The 25,904-nt window shown below is 43.3% G+C and overlaps 1 protein-coding gene across 10 annotated transcripts in view; it reads right to left on the reverse strand.

The window, feature by feature from the left end:
- LOC102936385 (phosphatidylinositol 3,4,5-trisphosphate 3-phosphatase TPTE2) overlaps window positions 1-25,904 on the reverse strand; it is a 42,117-nt gene that overhangs the window by 8,596 nt on the left and 7,617 nt on the right. For 4 of the 10 annotated variants that reach the window (XM_043532402.1, XM_043532427.1, XM_043532401.1 and 1 more), the window contains 11 exons: window positions 15,139-15,216; window positions 13,593-13,640; window positions 12,399-12,560; window positions 11,329-11,448; window positions 8,528-8,623; window positions 5,811-5,910; window positions 3,721-3,784; window positions 2,621-2,685; window positions 1,876-1,936; window positions 839-920; window positions 655-743 (listed from right to left, as the gene is read on the reverse strand). In XM_043532402.1, the coding sequence (XP_043388337.1) occupies window positions 655-743; window positions 839-920; window positions 1,876-1,936; window positions 2,621-2,685; window positions 3,721-3,784; window positions 5,811-5,910; window positions 8,528-8,623; window positions 11,329-11,448; window positions 12,399-12,560; window positions 13,593-13,640; window positions 15,139-15,216 (965 nt within the window). The remainder of the gene's footprint in view (window positions 1-654; window positions 744-838; window positions 921-1,875; window positions 1,937-2,620; window positions 2,686-3,720; window positions 3,785-5,810; window positions 5,911-8,527; window positions 8,624-11,328; window positions 11,449-12,398; window positions 12,561-13,592; window positions 13,641-15,138; window positions 15,217-25,904) is intronic. The other 6 variants (XM_007068055.4, XM_027830223.3, XM_043532424.1 and 3 more) reach the window with 3 other exon arrangements.

Raw genomic sequence — 25,904 nt, forward strand, 5'->3', positions numbered from 1 at the left:
GGTCTCACAGAAGCCTGCTGTGGATTTTAAGAGCCTGGCCTAACATTTAACAGCATAAGCAGAACTTATGTTTAAGGAATTGCAGAATCATATCTGTGAAAACAAGAAAAGAGTAACCCTAAAGCTTGGGGGGGGTGGAGAGAGACTGGTTTGAACTACTGATTGGGGAGGAGAGGTAACATGGAAGTGGGAGACTAACACATGTCTAGGATAACTTTATGTTATTTATAAGTTTGTGTTACAAAGGCAGGTTGAAGCTGTATTGTCCAGCCCTAGAGGTGACTGATGAGATTGTCCTAATGAGCTTTCCACTTGTAAGTAATCACTCACTTGCTGAGTGTTTTGCCTTAAACATTTGTTAGACCCATCTGTTGAGTAAATAAATCTCAATCCAACATTAGGTGTTTTTGAAAATTATCCTTTGTAAAGGGTTTGAGAGTCTCTGATGAAAGGTATATGAAGTGCAGAGTAGTTATTAACATGCCCGTTATTTGACTGGATGGAAATCTAAGCTATCCCATGATCAAATACTTGCATTGGAAATTTAGGCAGGTACGAAATGAATGCGTTTTAAACTTTAAGCTTTACACCATTTTAATTAGGATACTCCTATGTTTTCCAGTCCCTTCTTTGCTACAGTACTTGTTCTCTTACCCTTGCCTCCTTTACAGTGAATTGCTATGATGTTCTTTTCATCCTGTTTCATCCACGCACGCACATTGGCAGTAAATTTCAGCATGTCCCTAGATAAAAACAGCATATGAATTTCAGCGTTGTCAGAGCTTGTTTTATGCCTAGTATTGTTGTTGGGCTGCAGAAACACTAGCATATGACTTACTCTAGGCTGGGGACATTGTGGTCATCAATAAAGACTCTCTCCACCCTGTAATGGAAGTACACAGGGTCATAACCTTTTTCACCTACAAAAAAAAAAAAAAAAATCAAACACTCCAGATTAAAACTAGTTTAGAGTTCTGGTAAGTTACCTCTATAATTTTAGTTATTTAAAGTCAAGCTATTTTCTCTGCCTGTGTTTTAAAGATGGTGGAATAGCAGCTGAGACTATCTACTGGAGTCTTTTTTGGACAGTGCTACTGAATGAATAGATTCACAATTCAATTTAAGCAGATCTGGATCAGGCCTTACTTCGAAGGCCAGCTTCCTATTTTGCATCTGCAATTTTGTACCCTCAGTTCATGGAGGGCCTAAAGGACTCCCACCAACTGCTATCAGTTGCAACAGTGATTTGTGGTGGTAAAAAACGAGAGGCCAGTTTTCAAAGTCATGACCCTTTTAGCTTGATCTTCTCTATTTTAACTGGTTGGCTGAACTGATGTTGGTTCTCATGATCTGATTGTCCGTAACCCCCATTTGGCCAAGTGGCTAGCCAATATTTAAGGTCTTGAGGGTTATTTCCATTTTTTTTTTTGGATGCAATGCTCTTTGTCTGCAAAGAATGTACAAAGTCCTGTTTCCCTGAACACAGGAGGATCCAACAATGGGAGGCAGTTGCCTCTCACAAGTCCAAGCATGCCCTTCTAGCCAGCACTCTGCCCAAAATGCTCACAGCCACCCTACCCATGCTTTTTGATACTGTCTCCTAGTTTCATGCTTTTTGGCTGCTTCTGACTTAGTGCTGTAAACTGAGACAAGCCCTCAGATACATAGCTGCAGCAGTTAATCCCCAGCTGCCACTTTGTCAGTCCATAGTGGGATGTTTTCCACTGCTTTGGCTATCACTAAATGAAGGGGCATTTAATTGTTCCCTCATTTAGCCTGAAGAAGGCTATTACACCATTCAGCTTCAGTGACATCTATGAAGCACTTTGTGGGAACCACCCAACCTCCAGCATGCCAGGAGCTACATATACTTACTGCAAAGGTTATAGATTGTATAGTGGTCTTTATGTTTTGTATCCAAGAATCTTGCAACTTCCTTAAGGAAATAAGATATAAGAAATAGATATTTAACTCCAAACATCTGCTTTTTTTTTTTTTTTTTTTAAACTATACACACACTAGTTATTCTTCATTTCCACTGCCACGTAAACAGTATACTGCCTTACCGGAGAAGCTGGCTATATTCACAATAGACCATGAGACAAGAAGAAATGAGTAGTTCAGGTTCTCATCTAGCTACTAAGCCAGTCTACGATCAGTTTTTATACTGAATTAATCATTTTAGGAACTATGTAAAGTTTAAGTGATCATTTAGTCTTATTCTGTATTTGAGAGAGAAAACGGCCTCTTCTATAAATCACCATTTAACATAGCCTGGATAGCAAAGAGTGACCTTCTCAGGAAGGCTTTAAATGGATAATAGAAAATGAGGGTAACCTCAGGACACTTATGTAGCAAATCATGCAGCTAGAGTACAATCCCCAAGGACAAGATGGGCAGACTGCACCCTTAATTTTTATGCTCGTGATTCAAGACATAAGCCAACTAAGTACTGGCCTCAGACTACAAGTTGGTTTCCTGGAGACCATCAGAGGCTAGTTTAGTCATTCCCAATCTGATCCATATTCAACCTAGTGAAAAGGGATTGGAAGTGGAACACAAATTCAGTGCTGTTAAGTTTTGAAGTCACGTGCAGGAGGGATTTTAGGAGATATTTTACCTTTATAGGATTCCTATAGAAAGACTGCTTCCCAGATGATGGAAATGACATTGCAATAATACGATCTATGGAGGAAAAATGTATATGTTAAGTCCACAAGAATTGGAAATAGGCAGTGGAGGATGAATCTGAAAGAACTACTATGCACCATTAAAAAGACAAAAAGCTATCCAAAAAAAAAGTATGGCTTTGAGAGTGGAAGTACCATTAATGTTATGAATTAGTTACACAGTATGACTACTTGTTTGTGGTGTGGCCTGTATCATCAACAGTAGCCCAGATTTTAAATTTGAATTTTTAATTACAAAAGAAGTACATTTTCTGCTAGTGTACTGTCTGTCCTTTATTATAGGATATTTATCAAATTAACAGCCCTGCAATAATGGATATTCCACCTAGAGGAAATCCTAGTTACCAATCACTATTCTCTACACAGCAAGACCTGCTTAAGACAATGGATTAGTTTTGCACCTTCCCCTCACCCCCAAGCTGACACTTATAGGATGTCTGCAAATAAGTTATTCAATTTTGTTTTCTGGCAGTTCCAAAAAAAAAAAAAAAAAGTTTTTTTTAATTTTGGTTCAAGTCAACCAAGTGAGGACATTTCAGCAAATCAAAGAAATTGGAAAGAATTGTTTGAGCTGAAACAAAATGGTTGGGGCATTTTTAAAACGAAAGCAACAAGTTAAGGCATAGAGTCACAAGAACTGTGGTGGGGGCAGGGTGACGACTACGGCTTGTGGTTGGGGCACTCTCCTGGGATGTGGGTGACCCAGGTTCAAGTCCTTGCTCCACAGCAGGTCTCTCACATACCAGGAGAGCACCCTAACTAATTATACAGTAGGTGTAAGTGGGGGGGGGGGGGGCAAACAACAACCTCCTCTTCAGTCTTTTTGTAAGACCAGCACCCAAATCTGTTGTGCATCTAGCCTTAAGACCTGAAATTTCCATTTTCTTCCTTTCAACCAAAACAATTTGCCAACAGACAAACTTATGAACTGTGTTGACCCAAATATGCATTTTAGTGAAAAGTCTCAGCTGAAAAATTTCAGCCAGCTCTAACTTTGGAATAACCAATAGTTCTCTAAAATTGTACAAACCAGTAACATAAGTAAGGTCCAGGTCAAAGCCATCTTTTGTATAGCGCCTTTTGTTTTCCGAGACCTGTCAGTCAAAAAGACAAATGAAGGAGTTAGAAAGGAGAGAGTCAAGGGAATCATAAAGATTAGGGAGTTTTTAGAAGGGTGAGTACTGAAGTAGTCCAGATGGTTACTGTTTCTCCTTGTAACTAAGCACGAGTGGCAGAGCCTCAATCTTTCCCTATCCACTCCAGGTGGAAGTGTACATAGTTAGGCCATGTACACACTGTAGAACTTATGTCGACATAGCCAGCATAACTCCATCATTTAGAAGCAGCATACATCAATCAACAGAAGGAGTTTTTCTGCTGGTGCATCTGATGAAGTGGGTTCTAGCCTATGAAAGCTTATGCCCAAATAAATCTGTTAGTTTTTAAGGTGCCACCAGCCTCCTTGTTGTTTCTGCTGGTGTAGGAACACCACCTCCCCAAAGGCCATTAGCTATGCCACCAAAACACATTTCTGTTGGCATAGTTGTGTCTACACTGGGGGTTTTGTCAGCATATCTATGTCACTAGGGTGTGTTCCCACCCCCAGCCCCCTGATCAACATAACTACACTAGTATAAGTTTTAAGTGTAGATCAAGCTTAAGACTAGCAAGTGACTCACACTAGGTAACTCAGCAGCAGCATTCACACAAATTCAGAAATGAAACTGCATTTTAGTCAGGCTTTGTGCTCAGGAATTATTTCAATCCAGTAATCAGTAGCCAGCAATAGCTGTACTGGGGCTGCTGACCTTATCAAGGCCTTATTCTAGTTAGCAGGACAATGCACGCTGAGACTGTCTACACTGTTGTATGCTGCATCATATTACTGATTTGTTAAAAAGTAGCATTTAACCCATGATTCAATTCTTCACTGGGAGGGGGGAAGAAGATCAGCTTTGTTGCATCTTCACCAATTGCTTAATCAGGGCTGCACTCCCATGTGCAAGTGAGGCCTTAGAGGGAGAAGCACTAGGCAGATCACAAGGGTTACTCTTATTTTACGAAAGGATGCCAGGGAATCCTTTGAACTCCTAGTGGGATGCAATACCTCACTTAAGATGTTAAAGTGAAGTTGAGCTGTAAGGGACAGATCTCTCTCTCACACATACACACAAATTATATATATACACACATATACACATACACACATACATACACACAGTCTTTGAGATCTTTTTTCCAGAAAAAAGTTTTGATGCCTCAGGGTAAACTCTAGGTATCTGAATATCTTGGAAATTTCTCAGTTAGTCTACATTTGACAAGCAAGATGCTGATGGAGTATTGATTTTGTTCCCTGAAAAATGCACATGGAAGTTGGGTTAAAATTGACACTACATTAAGAGTCCTGCGGGAGGAGAAAAGAGAAGAAAAGGAATACTTTTTATTCAAAGCTATGTCTAAACATTTTGAAATGGAGTTTTAATATCAGATGCTACCAGGAAGCTAAAAAACTTAAGGTACAGTTTCTATTCTGTTTATACCTGCAGAAGATGCACTATAATAAAAGCTTTTGCCTCTGATTTTAATTGTAACCACTCATTCCTATATTCATGGGATACAGCAGATTTTCTTCTCTGCCCTGCCATGCAAGTGTGTTCAATATAAAAAAGTCAAGACAGAATTGGCTATTTGCATCAGGTAGGTCATGGCATCACATCAGTGCCACCACACTACTGTAGTGGGACAATGGTGTTTTGAAGATGTGACCTTATATTGAGAGTGGAAACACTGCCCGAGTGCAGAAATGGTTCTCACCTACCTAATGCTGTAATTCAATACCTGCTCCTATCACTAGGACAGATTGCTTTAGTGGATGAGGCAGAATCCTGTTACTAGTCTGCTGGCCTGCAATTCTGACTGTTTTAGAATGAGAACTGTGCAGTGTTAGGTATGAGGGGAGGGAAACCAGAGTGCAGAATAAACTAAGACAGAAATAAATGGAAGGGAGGGAAGCAGGCAGAGATGGGAACAAAAGTGAAAATTCTTATTACTACCCTTCACTGCTGAAGAACTCTGTTATTGCTTTAAGAATATGAGGAGAGTTTGAAAACCATAACTTACCATCCTCCTGGTCACCTTTTCTAGTTGTTTCTTTTGCGAGGCCAGGCGAAATATTCTTATCAGAATGATAATTCTCAAAGCTCGAAGGATGATAACCATTCTAGCAAAGAGAGGAAGAAGTTAGCTTTGCAATGGAATAGAGCTGGGCAGAAGATGTAAATTATGTTTTGCCTGAAAGATTGAAATTTGTTTTGTTCCAAATGAGGATAAAAAGCCAACATAACTGTTTTTGAAAAAAACAAAGTTAAAATTGTTTTGGGTCAACACATTTTGATTTCATAACTTCAAGGTATTTTATTTTGATTTCAACCTTCCATTTAGAGTTGTTTTTTAACTCTATCAAAAAGTTGGAATTTTCTATTCCAGAAAGTGTCAAAACAGGATTTTTAAATAGTCAAAATGCTTTTCTGTGCCCCCGCCCAGTGAAATTGTGTCCAAGTACAAAATGTTGCAAAATCATGTGGTTACAACAAAATTGCATTTTTCTGATGGCAAACTGTTTAACTGCAAGTTTTCTGACTGGCCTTACAATGAAAGCAGCCAGGAATTCACCTACGGAGATAAAGAGTTTTCATTGCTTCACCGCTGTGCATAGTGATGCCAACAAGTATAGTCTCACCCTACCTATCCCCCTTAGCAATAGTAAGAGCTCCACAATATTAGCCAAGCCATAACACTGCGGATCTTCCGGTTTCCCAGTTTATATCCATGGTATACAAGGTCACTGTACTCATTTGAGTATGTTAATGGCTCTTGGTATTGAGAAGACGTCAAGATCATCAAATGTGCACCTTTGGCTCCTTACTCCAAGGATGTGTAGCGTTTTATGCAAGAGGTTCAGGAAAACTGAGCAGTTCTAGAGTCCCAAACGTAATCACTCATCCATTTCAGTTAGAGATAATGGACATTCTTAGAAGTTAAAAGTTTTGAAGTGGAAAGAGAATTTTCTGCTGACTCAAGTGGTTTAGGGAAGCATATTACTGTTTAGAAGGCTTCCCAAAACTTGGTTCACAGCTTATTCAGGGTAAGCTCCTGGCAGGCCGTGAGACACTTTGCTTACCTGAGCGTCCGCAGGTATGGCCACTCGCAGCTCCCACTGGCCACGGTTTGCTGTTCCTGGCCACTGGGAGTTGTGGGGAAGTGGAGTGGGCCAGGCCACCTCTTCCCGCAGCTCCCATTGGCCAGGAACAGCAAACCGTGGCCAGTGGGAGCTGCGAGTGGCCATACCTGCGGACGCTCAGGTAAACGAAGTGTCTCACGGCCTGCCAGGAGCTTACCCTGAACAAGCTGTGAACCAAGTTTTGGGAACCCCTGCCTTAAGGTATGCCTATTCTCCAGTCACTCTAGCCCATGTAGCTGTACCCAAGCTAGCCTTCCTTGAGCTATCTTGCTAAAAACAGCAGTGTAGCCAAGGTAGCATAGGCTAGCTGCCTGGCTATGTACCTGGGGTTCCACACAGGATTGTAGTCAGACCCTTAGCCCATGCCACTGCCTGTGCTACACTGCCATTTTTAGTGAGCTAAGTCAGTCAAGGCTAACTCAGGCATGCCCACACATGCTGCAGTCACACCTCCCGACTGCTGGGTAGACATACCCAAAATGCCATCCCAGAAAATGCCTTGTCCTATACGGGATGAGATTACCTAGAGCATAACCAAAGTACTCAGTTGTGTGAAGGACATGGGACTGCTCTGTATTAATTTATGATTGTCCAGTTACAGTAAGGGATGTTCTCTATTTGACTACGTGCAGTTAAATCAAAAGGCGCTGTTAGGAAAAACAAGCAGGAAATAAAACAGTGACTAGAGATAAGGCACCTGGAGGAGTGGGAAAGGAGACAGAACATTGCAGGGTAATTAAGAGAAGGGCTATCAACTAGAAGAGTCTACCTCCCTTGGCTCCAGCATAGTCATAAGACTTTTTGGCCAGGGATGGGAGCCTAAAAATCAGAAGGACATCCTGAGGCCTTGTCTACAGGAGAAAAGTTTTGCTGGGATAGCTATGTCAGCAAACCCTCTAGTGTAGATACAGTTTATATCAGTATACAACTGCTTTTGCTGGAATAGCTTATACTATTTCCCCAAGAGACATAAGCTATACCAGCAAAAGGTCTTTATGCCACTATAAGCCCTAGTGTAGATATAGCTTATGTTGACATAGTTATGTCCATTTAAAAAAAACAAACAAACCCATACTCTTAACTGACAGATATGTCAGAGACACAAGGTGGGTGAGGTAATATCTTTTATTGGACCATCTTCTGTTGGTGAGATCTATAGCTGTGTTGGTCCTAGGATCTGAGCAAGACAATGTGGGTGAGGTAATATCTTTTATTGGACCACCTTCTGGTGGCAAGAGAAGCTTTTGAGCCACACAGAGCTCTCGCCACCAGAAGGTGGTCCAATAAAAGATATTACCTCACCCACCTTGTCTTGCTCAGATCCTGGGACCAACACAGCTATAGCTAACTGACATAGCTATATGTAGTGTAAGTTTTAGGTAAAGAGTCTTTCCGGAAGTGGGAGGGTCAGTTGTCCAGGACTGATGGGAGAAACAGGTTGACAGAAAGGTTCTGCAAAGAGACCGAAGAAGATGGGCCTACCTGGCTAACATGTTGGGTTGGGAGAGAGAAATAGTAGCTGTCTCCCTAGAGCTTATAGATGGTTTTAAAATCCTTATTCTTACACTATGCGGTGTTCCTACTGTTAAAACAATACCTGGTTTTAGAAAAGGCTGCATGGTCATTCTGTATATACCACTGGTCACAGCTCCCGAAGGTCAGAACTGCAGATAATGAACTTATGTTGGGCCTGCTGAAGTAATCACTGTTAGTACATAGGGGTCTACAACCCAAGATCCTGGTCTTGGGTTGTCTACAGCACAGAGCCCATGTTGGCATAACTATGCTGGTATAGCCCCCAGGGGACAGGGAAAAAACTTCACATAAGCTATGTCTACACTACAGAGCCTATGCTAGCCAATAGCCCAATAGTTAGGGCACTCACCTGAGATGTGTGGGATCCATGTTCAAGTCCCTGCTCTGCCTGAGGTGAACAAGACTCGAACCTGAATTTCCCACATCAGAGGCAAATCCTTAAACTACCAGGCTACCAAGACAATTTCTCTGGCCCAGTGAGTATTTATTGTATGCAAAGTAGAACAGCTCTAACAGGAGAGTAACAATCATTTTCTTCCCCTTTCCCACTGAACTTGAGAAACCTTCTCAACAAATGGTTCATTGAAACAGACCCCTTTCCCACAAATTTGATTTCTACAGATTGTTAGTTTGACAATTGTTCAACAAAAATCCCCTGCCAGCTGTAGCTGGAAGTGCTCTGTTTTTTGATGCTGAAGTTTTCAGATCTGCCAAGTATGATATCACACACATTATTCTAATACTTTTAACTTGCTTTAGTTTTTAAAGAAGCAGGAGTTAATCCTTCCTCCAATCAGTTGTAAATGTAAGGTTTCTAGTTTACTACTAGCTCTGATTTCTGTTTACTTTTAAGACAAGTTTTGCTGAGTAAGGCTATGTCTACACTTACAGTGTGTCAAGTACAGGCACTATATGTGTAGCCACATGCCATGGTGAAAGGCTCCACTGCCTTGCCACTACCAGAGCCTTTCACCACTACTGAGCATTTCAAAAAAAAAAAAAAAAAAAAAATAATAGCAATGTAGACCTGGAAGGCACTGCTTGGTTGTGTAGAGCAGTGGTCTCCAAACTTTTTGGATTGCGTACCCCCAGGGCCAGCTCTAGGGAAGCAAAAATGAAGAAGAGCTGCCGCCGAAGACAGAGCAAGGAGAGCTGAGCTGCTGCTGAAGACGGAGCAGGGAGAGCCTTCAGCGGCACTCCTCCTGCTGTGCACCCCCAGGGATGGTCTTGCATACCCCCTGGGGTGTGTGAACCCCACTTTGGAGACCACTGATGTGGAGAGCCATGAGGGTGTGATGGGTTGGGTCACAGAAACTCCTTTGGGAATGCCACCTGATGTGCCTAGACTACCTCTGAGCCAGTTTTCCCTGTCAGCTTGGGACTTCAGTATCTTGCCTTGTTTGAGCCAGACACTTGCCTGCTGCAAACATAGATCCAAGTCTGAACCACCACAAGCTGCAGGCTTAATTGGAAAAAAAAAAAGAAAAAAGCTTAAGAAGTGTTCCTGTCTCCAGCACTCAGACACCCAGCTCCCAAAGGGGTCCAAACCCCAAATAAAATCTGTTTTACACTGTATAAAGCTTATATAGGGTAAACTCAAATAGTTTGCCCTCTATAACACTGATCGAGATATGCACAGCTGTTTGCCATCCCCCCAGGTATTAATTAACCCAGAGTAAGTAAAAAGTGCTTTTAAATACAAACAATAGGATTTAAGTGATTCTAAGTAATGACAGACAAAAATTACCAAGCCAAAAAAACCCCCACATGCAAGTGTAAGCCTAATACAGTGAGGAGCTGAATACAGATAAAATCTCACCCTCAGATGTTTCAATAAGCTTCTTTCACAGCCTAGACACCTCCCTAGTCTGGGCCCAATCCTTTCCCCTGGTACAGTCCTTGCTCCAGCTCAGGTGGTAGCTAGGGGATTTCTCATGACTGCAGCCCCCTTTGTTCTGTTCTACCCCCTTATATATCTTTTGCACAGGGCAGGAATCCTTTGTCCCTCTCTGGGTTCCCACCCCTCCTTCTAAATGGAAAAGGACCAGGTTAAAGATGGATTCCAGTTCAGACTACATGATCACATGTCACTGTAAGACTTCATTACCCACTTGCCAGCACACACTTATACAGGAAGACTTACAAGTAAACAGAACCATTTACAACCAAGTGTCCTGGTTAATGGGAACCATCAAGATTCCAAGCCACCATTAATGGCTCACACTTTGCATAAATTACAATAGGACCTCAGAGTTACATTTCATATTTCTAGTTTCAGATACATTTATACAAATAGGATGAACACACTCCGTAGATTATAAGCTTTGTAATGATACCTTACAAGAGACCTTTTGCATGAAGCATTTTCCAGCTACATTACATTCACACTCATTAGCATATTTTCATAAAAGCATATAGAGTGCACCATCATAGGGTTCAGGTATATACGGCACTCTACCTCATCTCTAACAGGTTTTTTGCAGTGTTGGAAAAATTTGTGAGTGGACCCCGTAAAACTTTCTTTGCTGGGAGCCAGAGTGCTTTGGAGGTCACAGGTGTTGCATAACACCAGAGAGAAATCATTTTTAACACACACTACTTACATTTACAGTGGCATGTGGAGTACATAGTACTCCACATGCCACTGCTAGCATGTGTGTGTGTGTACAGCAGTGTAGACTGAGACACAGCTTAGGTGGGTAATTTGGCTATAACATTTTATAAACAAACATTCAGGTGTTCAGGGTTCTTCCCTATACTCCCTTCAAAAACCAGAAGTGCCAGACACTAGCAAGTTTTAGAAGGATTTATAAAGAGAAATAATATTCACATTTCTAAGCAATTAGATCACACACTTCTTACCTTGGGATCTTGTCTGCACCACTGAAGTCGGAGAAAGAATACACCATATTAATCAACAGGGTGCCCACGACAATCACCGCATCTAAAACATTCAGTTTGGACTTGAAATAATTGTTGAAGCTGAAATACAAAAGAAGGGAAGCAGAGACAAAATTAAGGGGGGGGAAATATCTAAAAGTACTATGAGAAGTGTATATTTCATATTCCTACAAAGCATTGCTCATGGATGAATTGGTCCTCAATAGCCTGTTTGTTACTCCAATAAGAGTAAAACAGATTTTTATCAATCCTTTACAAACCGCTGACTCCACTTAACACCAAGTCACATATACCAGTTTAAAAGGAAAATTGAAAAGAATTCCCTCCTACCCTCTTCATTCAAATCCCAACTTAAACACTCTTCCTATGAAGCCTACCAAAACTAGCCAGCCCACATACCAGGCTGCTGTACCACTGGGTATGCTACAATTGCAATGCTTTAAATCTCTTCTGGACAGCCAGGGAAGTTTGTATTTGTATTATTTCTGTCCATTTAGGACTATCTTCTGTTATCCTCATGCAGAGTAGTACCAGAGTAATGCCTTTAGAATTAATGGGCCTATATAAGAACTCTGGTACTACAGCATTTTGCTCTCTACACAGACTGCATTTATTATTTTACTGCAGTAGCACCTAGAAGCCCTAGTCATTGTGCTATGCTCCATTGTGCTACTAACTGTTCAAACGGAACAAAGACAGTCCCAGCCCCAGAGAGCTTAAAGTCATGCTAGGAGTATTCATGAACAGTGCTTCCCAGTTACCTGAACAAACTGATGCCTAAGAGTGCTAGTCATTGCACATAATGAGTGACTAGCCAGTGTTAGGGACCAGCACTGGGAACTTCACAGGACTGATTCTCACACTGGTGAGTCAGGAGTAACTGCACTGGTGGTTACCCCAGCGTAAGTGAATTCAGAGTCAGCCACCACATATCCACTGTGCAGATTCTTTAGAAGTCAGAGTACATTTTTAAGGTGTCCCTATACGAAGATGTCTTGCTGAATTTTCAGGCCCTTGGGCATTAACCTTACCCCTCAACAAACACTCGCAGGAGAACATCCACGAGAAAGAAGAGCGCTATTGCCAAGGAAACGCCTTCCAGGGTCTCTCTTATGCTCTTTTCCTTGTCACTAATAGCTAGGTCCACAATCACAAGAGCAATGTCCACAAAGATGAGTACAACACCAAATACTCTACGAAACAAAAAAACAAAAAAGTCATCTCTCAAGAGGGAAAGTACGAAAGTATTACACTTCTCATTGCTTGATGTGCACAAAGTCAGTTGCTCACAATTTTCAAAATGAAAGCCACTTTTGTAAAGAAGTCTAGTATTCCCTTATTTTATGCCTGTTCTGAATTCATGTTCCCCAGATATATGTTTTAGTAACTACTTTTCCTCTTAAAACAAAGAGGGAGACATATTTGCTAAGCCTGTTGGGAAATGCAGCACCCTCTGAAGGCTGCACAAGCCTTCATTCACACTGTAGCTGCCAAGAGGGCATGGCCAACCACGCTGTGGCAATTTAACCCATGCCAGGATGCAAGGATAACCTGTGGGACCATACTAGCGGGTGGTGTTAGGCTAAGAGCCAAGAGAAACACAAGTTCTGTGTCCAGCAACCTCAAAGCTGCTTCATATTCCTGTCAACATGCCAGCTTTAAACATGTATTCTATAAAGACTGCTCAAACTGTTACAGCATGCACCACCTTCCCTCCCAATCAGGCTGAATAATGTCCTTGTAGTAACTACAGCAGTTGCTGTAACATAGTATATTTTTGCTATATCAATACAGTTTAGCTTTAGAAACAAGCAGAGCCACTACCATGTGACCAGCTAGCTCTCCAAGGACCACCTCTAGTCCAGGTGATGAATTAGGAGCCTCTGCACCATACCAATAACAAAGCAATAGAACATTATATTTTGCTTACATTTCAGTCATCTACAATGATACCTAGAATTGTCTCTATAAATCCTAAAGAGATCTGACGTTGCTGTGCATTAGATTTCCCTTCACAATGCAAAGCGAGTTTGCTTTATAAAAGCTCCTCAATGTACTCTGTAGAGCCCAGTGCTTTTCAAAGGAACAAAAACAAAAAAGATCGTTTGGAAGTTACTACTTTGTAGCAAACTGACTAGAAAGTTTAGTTAAATATGTTCTACTTTATTTATATCTCCTATCAAAATCCGTGGCTGCATACAGGTTATGTATATATCCACACATACCTGAATCCAAATGACATCACAAATGGAGAAATCTTTTTCTTAATAGTACTGTTAAAAGAGGAATAGAGTCTAAAGTCAGTGACTATCAGATGCAATGGTAGACTTAAGCATTGATTAAAAATTACATTTAAGATTTGTTATTGCAAACTTGCCTGCACCTTTGCTGAATTTTAAGAGATACTTACAGATATACTTGGAGAATGGGTATGAAAATATGATAGCATAGAGTCCTAGATAAACATGTAATCTTTGCATCTGAAGTGGGTTTTTTTTAAATGCACAAAAGCTTATGCCCAAAATACATCTGTTAGTCTTTAAGGCGCCACCAGACTCCTTGTTTTTACGTAATCTTTCTGTCAACTGGTGACAAGTAACAAAGGTGTCAAAGAGGATGACACCTCTTGGACCATAAAACCTAAGTGTGTTCACACACAGAAATGCAGCTTTATCCCCTTCTATTTTGCTTGAATGTTCTATACACTTTCCTTTCATGCTAGGTTTTGAAAGATGTGTGTATATACACACACACACTAGTGATTGAGATTAACAGTTGGTACAAAAATTTTGTTAGAAGCCTTTAATTGCAGATTGTAAAGTTATTACAGATGGTAAATTGTAATTGAGCTGAAGATGCTACTAAGGCCATCCCATGTACACACTGAGCCAAAGTGACAGCAACTGATATTTGAATCTAGCCAAACCTCAGCCTGAAAGAAGGGTCTTCTACCTTTGTACAATGGCACTAAAGATGCCAACATTGCATTCAGCTCAACTTGTTCCTCTCCAAACAAAAGTTCACGTATTCAAATGGTACAAGTAACTTTTAATCTTTGGACTAAAAGTGGAAAAATTAGTCAGCAAATTTTAGTTTTCCTTCCCCCATAACTCACTACAACTGTAAGGTCCTGATTCTCTGTTGCATTACTCTGGTGTTATGAATGGAGTTACACTGGAAGCATCAGACTTGCAATGCATACTTCTGCTATTAAAAGCCACTAAAGAGATCAAGGAGTTTAAATGAATTCAGGATCCATTGTCATACTTAAAATAGATTTTTCACTTTTCTGAATTGCCACATTGGACAAAGCTCCTAGCTGAATAAGCTTTGCTTTGTTCTTTCTTCTGTACATTCTCCAAGACTGAATGCAGAATCTGTCCAGATCAGAGTATTTTATGTTCGCAATGCACATTTTTGAAACTCTAGAGTCGTTGATAATATTGTAAATCTCAGACATGGTTTGTCAGTAGGTATTTGTACTTCATGTATTTCAGACCAATTAGCTTGCCAGAAGGAATATTCTTGATTTCTCTAGAAGGTGGACTCCGAGCCAGACAAGCTACATGCTTTATAAAAACAAATAAGATTGAAAGCAAATACATAGCAAAGTCTTCTGAATCTATGACATTAGGTTTCCTTTCTAAGCAATGACCTACTGAGCTCCTTTTCGACATTTCAGCAAGCCATGCTTCCTTCTCAATTTTGGCTTGGGAAACTGCACTAGACAGTTTATTTTGCCCAGCAAAGATTAGAACAACTTTAACTTACCGGGAGCAAGTGTCTGGTTCATTATCCTCAATGCAGCCATCATCAATCTTTATGCTTGGCTCCCCTGTCTTTTGAAAGCTGCCAAAAAATGACAAATCAGACTAGGTCATAGGATGGCTGCCCTGCATGTTCAGCTCCTGTGCACTAGAAGGGGTGCTCCACTCAGGTCAAGTAAGAGCTGGGACACCACCAGGGGCTAGAGCAGGGGTTCTTAAACTGGAGGTTGTGACCCCTCAGGGGGTTATGAGGTTATTACAGGGAGGAGAGGGGGTCTATGAGCTGTCAGCCTCCACCCCAAGCCCTGCTTTGCTGACAGCATTTATAATAGCGTAAAATATATTTTAAAAATGTGTTTAGGAAGGGGTTACACTCCAACTTGCTGTGTGAAAGAGGTCACCAATACAAAAGTTTAAGAATCACTGGGTTAGAGTGTGTGCAAAACTCAGTAAGGAAGGGGCAATGCTCCAGAAGCAGGAAATTTCCTGGGAGAGGCAGCCCTGAAAAGTAGTGCTCAGAGCACAAAAGAATCCTGCCATAAGTCCTGAAGCAGGAACAACTGACAAAGGCAAAGGGGAAATCTCCTGGGATCTGTAGGCCAGGGTGAGCTGAGGATTTTTTTTAAAAATGGTCTCTTTTTTTAAGGGTAGTCTCAAGTGTGGCAGTCAGTCTTGTGTGCTGGGACCAGCCAGCACCTCACACACACTTTTCCCCCAAACAAGGATATTAGGACTACACCTGCTTGAGTGCTGCTCACAGCAAAAGACAAAATGAGAAGGGCTGGCATCGGCATTTGGTGAGATCTTACCTCTTCACTGAGCATCACTTTAACCAAAGGGACTTTACTAGGCTAAGTTAGCAGTTTAGCACATGTGGCTAAGACAACATTAGAGGCAGAGTTGTTCCATCTGAAAGACTATTTCAGAATTGAAAAATAGTGAAGGATCCTATAAAACATGCATTAAGAGATCAAAATAGTCTCCCTCCTCCCCACTGAATACTTCAATTTTGTTTTAATCTAGAAGTTTGATGATACAGAGTCTCAGGGGAGGTCACTAAAGACTGAGATAGTGCTGCTAGATGGCAATCTCTCGCCAGTATTTCAAGTGAGCAGCTTTCAAAATCTATTCCCTAGAACAGAGGTCAGCAACCTTTCAGAAGTGTGTGCTGAGTCTTCATTTATTCACTTTAATTTAAGGTTTTGCGTGCCAGTAATACATTTTAACATTTTTAGACGGTCTCTCTCTATAAGTCTATATATTATATAACTAAACTATTGTTGTATGTAAAGTAAACAAGATTTTCAAGATGTTTAAGAAGCTTCATTTAAAAAATTAAATTAAAATGCTGATCTTACGCCGCTGGCCCACTCAGCCTGCTGCCAGCCTGGGGTTCTGTTCACCTAGGCCGGCAGCAGGCTGAGCAGGGCCTGTGGCCTGGACCCTGGCTGGCAAGGGGCTGGCAGCCAGAACCCCAGACCGGCAGCAGGCTGAGCGGGGCTGGCGGCCGGGACCCCAGACCAGCAGCGGGCTGAGCGGCTCAGCCTGCTGCTGGTCTGGGGTTCCGTCCGCTGGCTCCTGCCAGCCAGGGTCCCGGCTGCCGGCTCTGTTCAGCCCGCTGCCGGTCTGGGATCCCGGCCCTGCCCACATAGAGTGGGTACCTACCTTCTCCCTGGTTCTAGCCCATTCTCTTCCTCTCTGTCTGCACTTAGCTGAGAGTGGGAGTGCACGGAGCACAGTGCTGGGGGTGAAGGAGCAGGCTGGGGGTTGGGGTGTAGGGTGTGGCCAGGAGCTAGAATGAGGGAGGGGGCTCAGGGTTGGGGCACGAGGTTTGGGTGTGGAGTGCTTACCTGGGCAGCTCCCATTTGGTGTGAGGGGTGCAGGTAGAAATGGGGGGGGTGCAGGAGTTCCCATTTGGTGCTCAGGGTGGGGGTGAGGTATGTGTGGGGTTGCAGGAGTCAGGTCAGGGGGTGTGGGGGGGCTGGGTACATGTGGGGGTGCTGGTGTCAAGGCTGGGGGCGGTGTGAGGGGGTGCCGGAGTCAGGGCAGAGGGCTGGGGGTGTGGGCATGCTCCTAGCTTCCTGCCCTGAGCAGCTCACGGCAGGGAGCTGGAGGGGATATGCCCTGACTCCACCCCCCCCCCCACCTCTTCTCTGCCTCCTCCCCAGAGCAGCAAGCATGCTGCCGCTCTGCTTCTCCCCCTCCTGCTCAAGGGCCATCAGCTGATCAGCAGCAGGAACCCAGCATGCTGGGGGAAGAGGCAGGGGAGGGGGCATCTTGCCTGTCCTGCAGCAGCAGCAGGCAGGACGAAGCTTCTTCTCTCCCCACGGCCGCCGCAGGGGCAGGGTGAAGAGTGGGCCAGGGCAGGCAGGATTTTTAATGGCACGCTGCAGCCTGCCGGGATCCTGGCCTGGGTTCGGCAGTGGGCTGAGCGGGGCCGGTGGCTGGGACCCAGCAGGCAGCAGCGTGCCATTAAAATCAGCTCTCACGCCATCTTTGGCACGCGTGCCATAGGTTGCTGACCCCTGCCCTAGCATATACGTATCATAGGGAACAAGTACTAAATGGCTGTGCAGACCAAGCTAACTGCTGAACCCTAGAAGTGAGGTCTACTGCTTCTGTTTTGATATCTGAGGAATCTTGTACTATTATATTGTATAATTTGACCCCACATCTCTGTAATATTAAGTCAACTACTGTAAAAGCAGCTTCAACTAAAGAGTGCAGGAAATTACTCCATCCAAACTCATTCAGCTGTGCCTACATATTAATAGGACAAGCCTACATACCTCTACAAGTCACATGCATAGCATAGCAGACTCTGGCCTTGTTTGCAGGAGAAACTTACTGGTTTAACATAACTAAACCAATTAACATCAGTTCTTAAAACCAGTGAGACTCAGGTAGGCAAAGCCTTAACCCTGAATTTCCAAGTTCCTGCCAGTTTAAGGTTGGCCCTTATGTACCATTTGAGTTGCTTTTTATTTTACGTGCACAAGGCAGGTTAGATCCTCAGCCCAGGAGTATTACAGAAGCAATCTACTCAACCTGTAGAGGTATGTGTTCATACGTTCACTGAGAAGTACCCGAAAAGGAGCAGTACTAAGAAGATTTCCCTACATCAGCAGAAAATGGTGACCATGATGCTAAGTCTCAAGAGAGTGTACGGAGTTACTTAAGGATGACAGAATTCTAGGGTACAATCCATGAACATAGTTAGGCACCTAAGTCCATTTGTCCAGGTGCCACTGCAATCCCTAGGCACCTAAATTCAATTAGTGCCTAATTTTTTTTTTTTTTACAGTAGAAGTTCCCTAGGCATCTATGTTCCTACTGCTGGGTGGCTGAACTGCTGCCTCCTGCTAGGCGCCTGGATGCCGAAGGGCAAATAATGAACTAGGGAAAATAGGTGTTTGACTGTTTGCATGAGGAGTCCAATTCAGTAGCTGTGCTCAGAGGCTGCCTGCTGGATCAGTCCCCTCAGGAAAGTTCACACAAAACAGCTGGGGGTGAGATGACAAGCCTAGGAGATAAGATACTCGGGTGGGAGTCCCCCAGTTCAAGCTGTCCTCCTGCCACCTGAAGGGGAGAAGGGATCAGAACAGGATCTGCCACCTTGCAGGTGAGTGCCGTAACCACTAAGTCAGAGTAATTCTAGCTTTTGTGGCCCAATTAATATTTAAAGTAGAACAACTTCAACAGGAGAGATTGAGACCCACATCAGAATAATCTATAGCTTATTAGGTAGGGCACTCACCTGAGAGGTGGCTGGTCCCTGTTCCAATCCCTCCCTCTCCTTAGGGGGCTGGGACTTGAACTAGGGTCTCCCAGATCCTGGTGAGTACCCTAACCACTGCACTACAGGTTAAAAGGGCTGATTCCTCCTTCCCTTCCCCATTCTGCACCAGCCTGGCTGTTTTACATGAATTCACCTGAGGTGCCTGATCCATTAGGTAGTCTCTGAATACACCTGCCTACACACAGCTTAGGTATCCCAACACCTATATACCCTGGGTTCGTGAATCACAAGCAGAGACAAGTCTGAGCTGCAGGGAGGCCCCTATGTGAGAGGGGCAGGCCTTAGGACACAACCTGTCACAGTACCACCACCACCACGAGATCAAATGTCATGAGTCAGACCCCTCCCCAGAATCAGGAGATCTAAAAAAACCACACACTAATCTTTTTTAGGTCAGTCTTGATTTTTTAACTTCCTCAGCCCATCTCCAGGGTGTGGGCATGTGACAATTAGTGGTACCCACTCTCCAACATGTACTGGATAAGGTGATTTTGGCCCCTGCTGCAGGACCTCTCATCCAGACCCCCCTCAATTCAGCCCCTGCCAGTTCAGTCCCCCAGCCCTATCTATCCCTACTGCACTCAGTTTACCCTCCCAGCATTCACCCCATCTGCTCAGAATCCACCATCAATACAGCCCCTCCACCCCATCAACCCTCCCCATCCTCACTTCAGCCCCCCAGCAGCCTCCAGGCCAGAGTACAGCCCTCCCAGCCTCACCTCTGCTGCTCTTAGGGCTCTGGCTGTCAGCCTGACACTGGATGGACAGTGAATACTATGTAAAATTAAGCCTCACTCATGATCTCAGGACAGAGCTCTCAAACACCATGGCTAGGGGAAAAAATCCTGACGCTTGAGAGTTCTATTGCAAGGTCATGAGTGAGGCTTAATTTTACTTAGTAACTGTCTCTCCTGATAATTTTGCATGAGTTGGCCTGTCTCATCTCCCACTGGATAGCTTAGGTGGCTCCCCATCCAGCATGCTGGCTTTGTGGAGAGGCTCTCAGGTGCCTCTCTCTCCCCTGCAGTGCTGTGTACAGGAGCTTAGGTGGCTAACTCAAGCTTTGTGGATCACAATGTTGTTCCTGTGATTTTCTAGGTGCCTAAAACGTAAGCATTGCAATACTGAGTGTCATGACACTTAAGTCCCTTTGGGGATGCCACCCCAAGAGAACCATTGTGGGGAGAAGGGTGAAGATAGATATTTCCATTGGCAAAGGAAAAAGCATCTGCAGTACTGAAGGAACCACTTGTGTATAAGATACAATAATGTATCCATTACCATTTTACTGGGTCAGCATTGTTTGCAGTAAAGACTTCAAGTGTCCATCAGCCATGAAACCACTCAAAGTTAGCAAAATAAGTTCTTGTATATCAGTACATGTCAGGGACTAAGGGCCTTGTAAATCAATCACAAATCAGAATTTGGGGAGTTAGTTTGTTGAATTCACGTTATTTTATCCTGGTACTTTTCCTTCACAGCCCACCCCTAAGAAAAGGATATGCTGCCCAATAATGCCAGCTCACACTTTGGTCCACTTGCCTACTAATCAGAGTTGTTCCAAAAGGCTCAAAACAGGAGTTAGGCAGAGTGGAAAGCAGATGGCTTATTCTTACTTTAGGTTGCTTTATCTTGATCAACCCTGTCCTCCCCTTCAGTGGTCCCCACAAGTGGAGCTGGAGAGGGGAGAAGAACCACTACATGCATAGATCTGTTTTATGTTTATTTATACTAGGTCTCTGCAATTTCTTACCTGAAATGCAGGTAAGACACTATTTGGCACAATTTTATTTCTTTTAAAAAGGGATTCACACCAGAGTGCACTCCCAGGCCCCACAAGACGGGCAGCTACTAGGACAAGAGTTGATGTAGTAATTTACTGCAAAGACTACACATTTAATTGCTGCCCCAATGCCTAAGGAACAGGCTGCTCTGAAAAGCTTAGAATCAAGAGTGTTTAGAAGAAATGAGAATTAAGATCAGATCATTTACTAAAATTTCAGCCACATATTTTGTGTTTAGACAATAGTAAGTGTCTACAAGTAATTTTGGACCTAAGCATATTAAAGGGATGGCCAGACCTGGTAAGAAAATAGATGGTTGTGAAATTTCACCAAAAAAATTGATAACGTTTTCAGCCAGTTCCAGAAAGGGCACTACAACATCCACACAGTTTTCTAATGTATCACTATTTTAACACTTTACATAGTAATTAGTGTTATGGAGATATTAAGTGATAACTCACTATACATTGTTGCAGCTGCTCATATTACTTATAACACTAGATTATTAATGCCTCACAGAAAAGGGAAGCCACCATTAATCTTCAGAAGTAGCATTCCAAACAGACTCCATAAAGTGAATTCAAATTAATGTTTTTAAGCTTCCTGGAGAATATGCATTTGCAAGCAATCCAGGAACCAGTTTAGAACCATTTTAGTACAGAGTACATGCTCAGAAAGCGTTGGCATTGCCTAGATGCAGAACTATTTCATCCAGTCAAAATGCCTAGTTCTTGTTACAGGAAGGAACTGTGGAAAGTGCATGAGCACTTGCATCAGAAAAATTGTAGCACAGAAACGTTTCTGTGCAGAACAGGATACCAAAACAGGAAAGGGAAAGACAGGAAGAGCACTAATCAAACTAGTGCTAGAGTAGTACTTTTTAACCTCCCTAAAGATCTTTTCTGAATGGTCCATTTTATTACTTCCTTCTGAACAGAAACTTTAATAAAACAGACACACAAAGACAGAATAGCCTTAACATTTAATGCTCAAGTCAGGAATTTCAAAGGTTAAGAAATGCATAACTTTATGCAGAACCCAGTTTTGCCATTGTATAATACAGTCATGCAATTTTCAAGCTCTGCTTAACTCTACATCTTTGTATAGTAAGTTGTCAGACCAGGGTGCTTTGCAGCAGCGTTGCCTGGAATGCAGCATTTTAAAAAAACAGCCACCAATCATGTTTACATTTGTAGTGTATAAACACACAATGTGTTGCAGCAAACATATTTTTGGAGTGTTTGCTGTTAATTCATTGGAGTTAGTGCACTACCTTAAACTGACTTAATCCTTTCTGGCTAGACCCAGATCCAAGTATCTGTTTTGTTTAAGCAGTTTTTCCAACGCCTATGATTTTATTACAAGTCTAGCTGTTTGTGGCACTGTTCTCAAAGCCCCAGTTCCTGCATCATGTCATTAAACAGTCTCAGCATTTATTTTAAGTACTTTGTAGCCCTCACAGTTGTGAAGACTGAAGATGTGAACCTCAATGATCAAAAGACAAAGGCAAAAAACCCTCCAATTTATTTAAAAGTTTGATTTAAGAGACAAGGTGGGTCCAATAAAAGATATTTTCGCACCAACTTCTGTTGGTGATAGAGAGCTTTTGAGCTTACACAGAGCTCTTCTTCAGGGTCATGATTTCTGGACTCCTAGCACCTCAGCGTGAAATGGGAAGATTTGGAGGAACAGGCAGTTGATAGGCAAGGATGGCAAATGTGGGTAGCCCAATGTGCAGCAAAGCACAGGATGGATTAAGATCTAAGGGGTTAGCAATACTGTTTAAGTTACCACCATTTTATTAATGGGAAAATGGCAGTAAAATAGACATGAAAGAGCTGACAATCAGAACACATTCAACTACAGTCAAAAATGTCTTTGGCTATCATACAATTTAGTATCCAGTCAGGAATAGGTAATTTAGTTTTATTTGTGGGGGTTTAAAATTGTTTAGAGTTTTCCATTTATGAGCATTTGTGCTGTTAATTTAAAGTTGGTATAGGGGCTGTTTGCATCCCATTGTGGAAAGTTCGATGCATGTCTTGTGCCTATACATTTACATATATGTCATATGCTTAAATATCACAGCAAAGGATGGACAAAGTTTTAAAAAAATATTGTCTAATACTGTGACAAGATACCTCTGGTAGGCCATTAATCTTGCTACATGCCCTTTTTATGTAGGTCCCAAATCAAGTTGATTAAGCATAGGGTTGCCAACTTTCTAACCCCAGAAAACTGAACACCCTTGCCCCACCCACTGCCTCACCCTTTCCCCAAACCCCCCCCTCCCCCACCATCCCCTCTCCCTCACCCTCTCACATGCTCATTTTCACTGCAAGGCCCAAGCAGGCATATTTATTGCTTTGACAGATGTCTTCTGCTATGTTCAGGTTTTATTGGTTATAGGATGCTAGAGCTGGCAGCAAAATAGTCAAGGGTAATTATAAAAAATTTTTAAAAAAATTTCAAAGGTTTTCATGATTCTTTCCCTTCCCTCTTCCCGTTTTTCTTAATCGCTCCGTGGTTTTTGTTCACTAAAGCTATTGTAATGGTGTGTGGAAGTAGGACCACACATTATCACTATCAAAGCTGCAATGGGTCCATTAAAGGCCCACTCCCAAATACAAATCCAGAGCACAACTGCAGAAATGCACACCTGTCCAGATACCTATAAAATAATCTGTAGAACAGGGGCTGGCAACCTTTGTCATGCAGCCCATCAGGGTAATCCACTGGCAGGCTGCGAGGCATTTTGTTTATGTTGACCGTCCGCAAGCACGGCCCCCCGCAGCTCCCAGTTCCCTTTTCTTTTAAAGGCTTATGAAATGAATACATACATTTCATGTCCTCAATTTGTGTGCGTGCAAGCCAGCAAAAGGAATACAAGTCAGAGTTAGGCTGCAAATGTTATTCACACAAAGGTATACACACATACAGCAATACACCCACCTTCCTACACAAAGGCACAGTCTCTTACATGCATACAATGCACACATGCACACTTGCCTATGCAGAGACTTTCATACACTTTTCCAGGGGCTGCCTAAATTCTCCCTTTCTGGATGGGCTGGAAGGGAAAGATGGGGGATGGGGTGGAGGAGAGAGGATGGGGAGGGAAAAAGGCCAAGGACAAGAGCAGGGTGAGGGTTAGGAGGTATGTGAGGCAGATGGGGATGCAGGGGGATGCAGAAGGCTACAAGTGCATGAGGATGTGGGGGATACAGGGGTGTACAGGGACATAATGGAAGTGCAGTCGTGTATGGAGGTGAATGGGGTTCAGGGGGTGGGGGTAGCAGCTTTGGGAGGAGAAGAGGAAGGATGGGAGAGCACTGTAAGGAGTACAGGGCTGGGATGAGTAGGTGTGGGGGCAAGATGGGATGGGGGAGGGATGCAAGGATGGGGGTGCAGGGGGATTGGGACATGGAGGGATGCAATGATGCGGGTGCAGCCCCATTCCCAGCAATCTGAGATGGGAATACACATACCTCCAACTCCTGGGTGCCAGCAACAGGGCAACAGCCTGCGGTTCGCAGCAGGACACATGCCACAGCTCAAGCCCAGCCACATGAGAAGCACAAGGAGAAGAGGACCGGGCAGCAGTAGGAGAGGTGCAGGCCACACAAGCCCTCAACAGCTGCCTGCTGAGCTCTCACAGACTAGTTCCTCCCCTGCCCTGACCCAGCCAATGGGAGCTGCGCCCACAGGCAGGGCAGCATAGACCCCCATCCACCCCCCAGCAGCCCCTAAAGCTAGGAGCTGAACATGCCAGCTGCTTCTGGATTCAGGAGCTGCACGGCACTAGAAGTGAGCCTGCCAGCCCTGCTGTGGTGCCACAAACTGGACATTCAACAGCCTGGTCAGCGATGCGGACTGGAGCTGTCAGGATTTCTTTTCCACCAGGTGTCCTGGTCCAAAACTGGACACCTGATCACCCTACTTAAGCATATGCATAGCTCAAGATCCACAAAGGCACTTAGGTGCCTAAGCTCCAGATGTAGGCACCTAAATCCCAGTTTTGGATCCACAAAACTCCTGCTGAACCCTATAGATGCATAAACTTGCTCAGCACCTAAAGTTTTGCAGTAAAAGTCTCTCAGGAACGTATGTTTCTGCCTCTGAGCATGTGCCCAGCTGCCTCACTCCAGGCATCCAGGTGCCTACCTCCTGCCTAAACCACAGAGCGACTTACAAACCAAGCCAGAGAATACAGGCATTTACCTACCTAACTCATGTGCGGGGCCCAATCTGGTAGGTGTGCTCAGGGACTTGCCTAGACTGGTGTGTTTCCCCTGTGATCACCATCTTCGCAATATTTCAACAAAGTGAGAGGGAGGCTACATGGGGTCTCTGCCAAAAGCTATTAACACAGTTTGTCATGGTTATTGTGGGATGTCTAGACAAGGTGCGGGCATTGGCCTTTACACAGCACAAAAGAGCCCAAGAGAAAGACCGTGAAGGAAGGAACCATTGGGGTGAACTGAAGGTAACAAAACACCCTTGTTATTAAATGAGACAGTCTGGAACTGCAAAATTGGAGAAAAGAGCATATGGGGGGAGGGAGAAAAGGGGATGCAGGGAGGAAATATAGTTGCTTATATAAGACAAAGAAAAAACTTAATATCGGGATGTCTGGTCACCCTACACATGAAAGATGTATCCCAGCTCTCTCGACTGGAGAAGTGCTGTATGGATTGACGGTGGGTGAGAAATACCTTATTAATTAGTTAGTATAGGCTCTAGAGTGCCTTTTATGTTTGCCTTATCTGTAACCATATGTTTCCAGTCCTTACACTTGCTTCTATTTGAAACTTTTATCTTAAGCTTTGTCAAATAAACTTCTATTTAGTTTTATTATAAAACACAACTAAGTGCTGCGTGCTAAGGACAGTGTTGAACTGAGGTGAAGCTAGTGAACGAGGGGCACTGCTTCCACAGAGGCAGCCAATCTGTGTGCATTGTGAGGGTCCAGAAGTTGAGGGACTGGGCACTCGAGTGGGATGTAGAGACAGGTTGGAGGGATCTGTCCCTGGAGCCAAAGCAGAACACTGGGAGTTAACTATTGCCATATAGATTTAGAATCATAGAATATCAGGGTTGGAAGGGACCTCAGGAGGTCATCTAGTCCAACCCCCTGCTCAAAGCAGGACCAATCCCCAACTAAATCATCCCAGCCAGGGCTTTGTC

This window comes from Chelonia mydas, chromosome 1, assembly GCF_015237465.2.
Source record: "Chelonia mydas isolate rCheMyd1 chromosome 1, rCheMyd1.pri.v2, whole genome shotgun sequence".
NCBI classification, from domain to species: Eukaryota; Metazoa; Chordata; order Testudines; family Cheloniidae; genus Chelonia; species Chelonia mydas.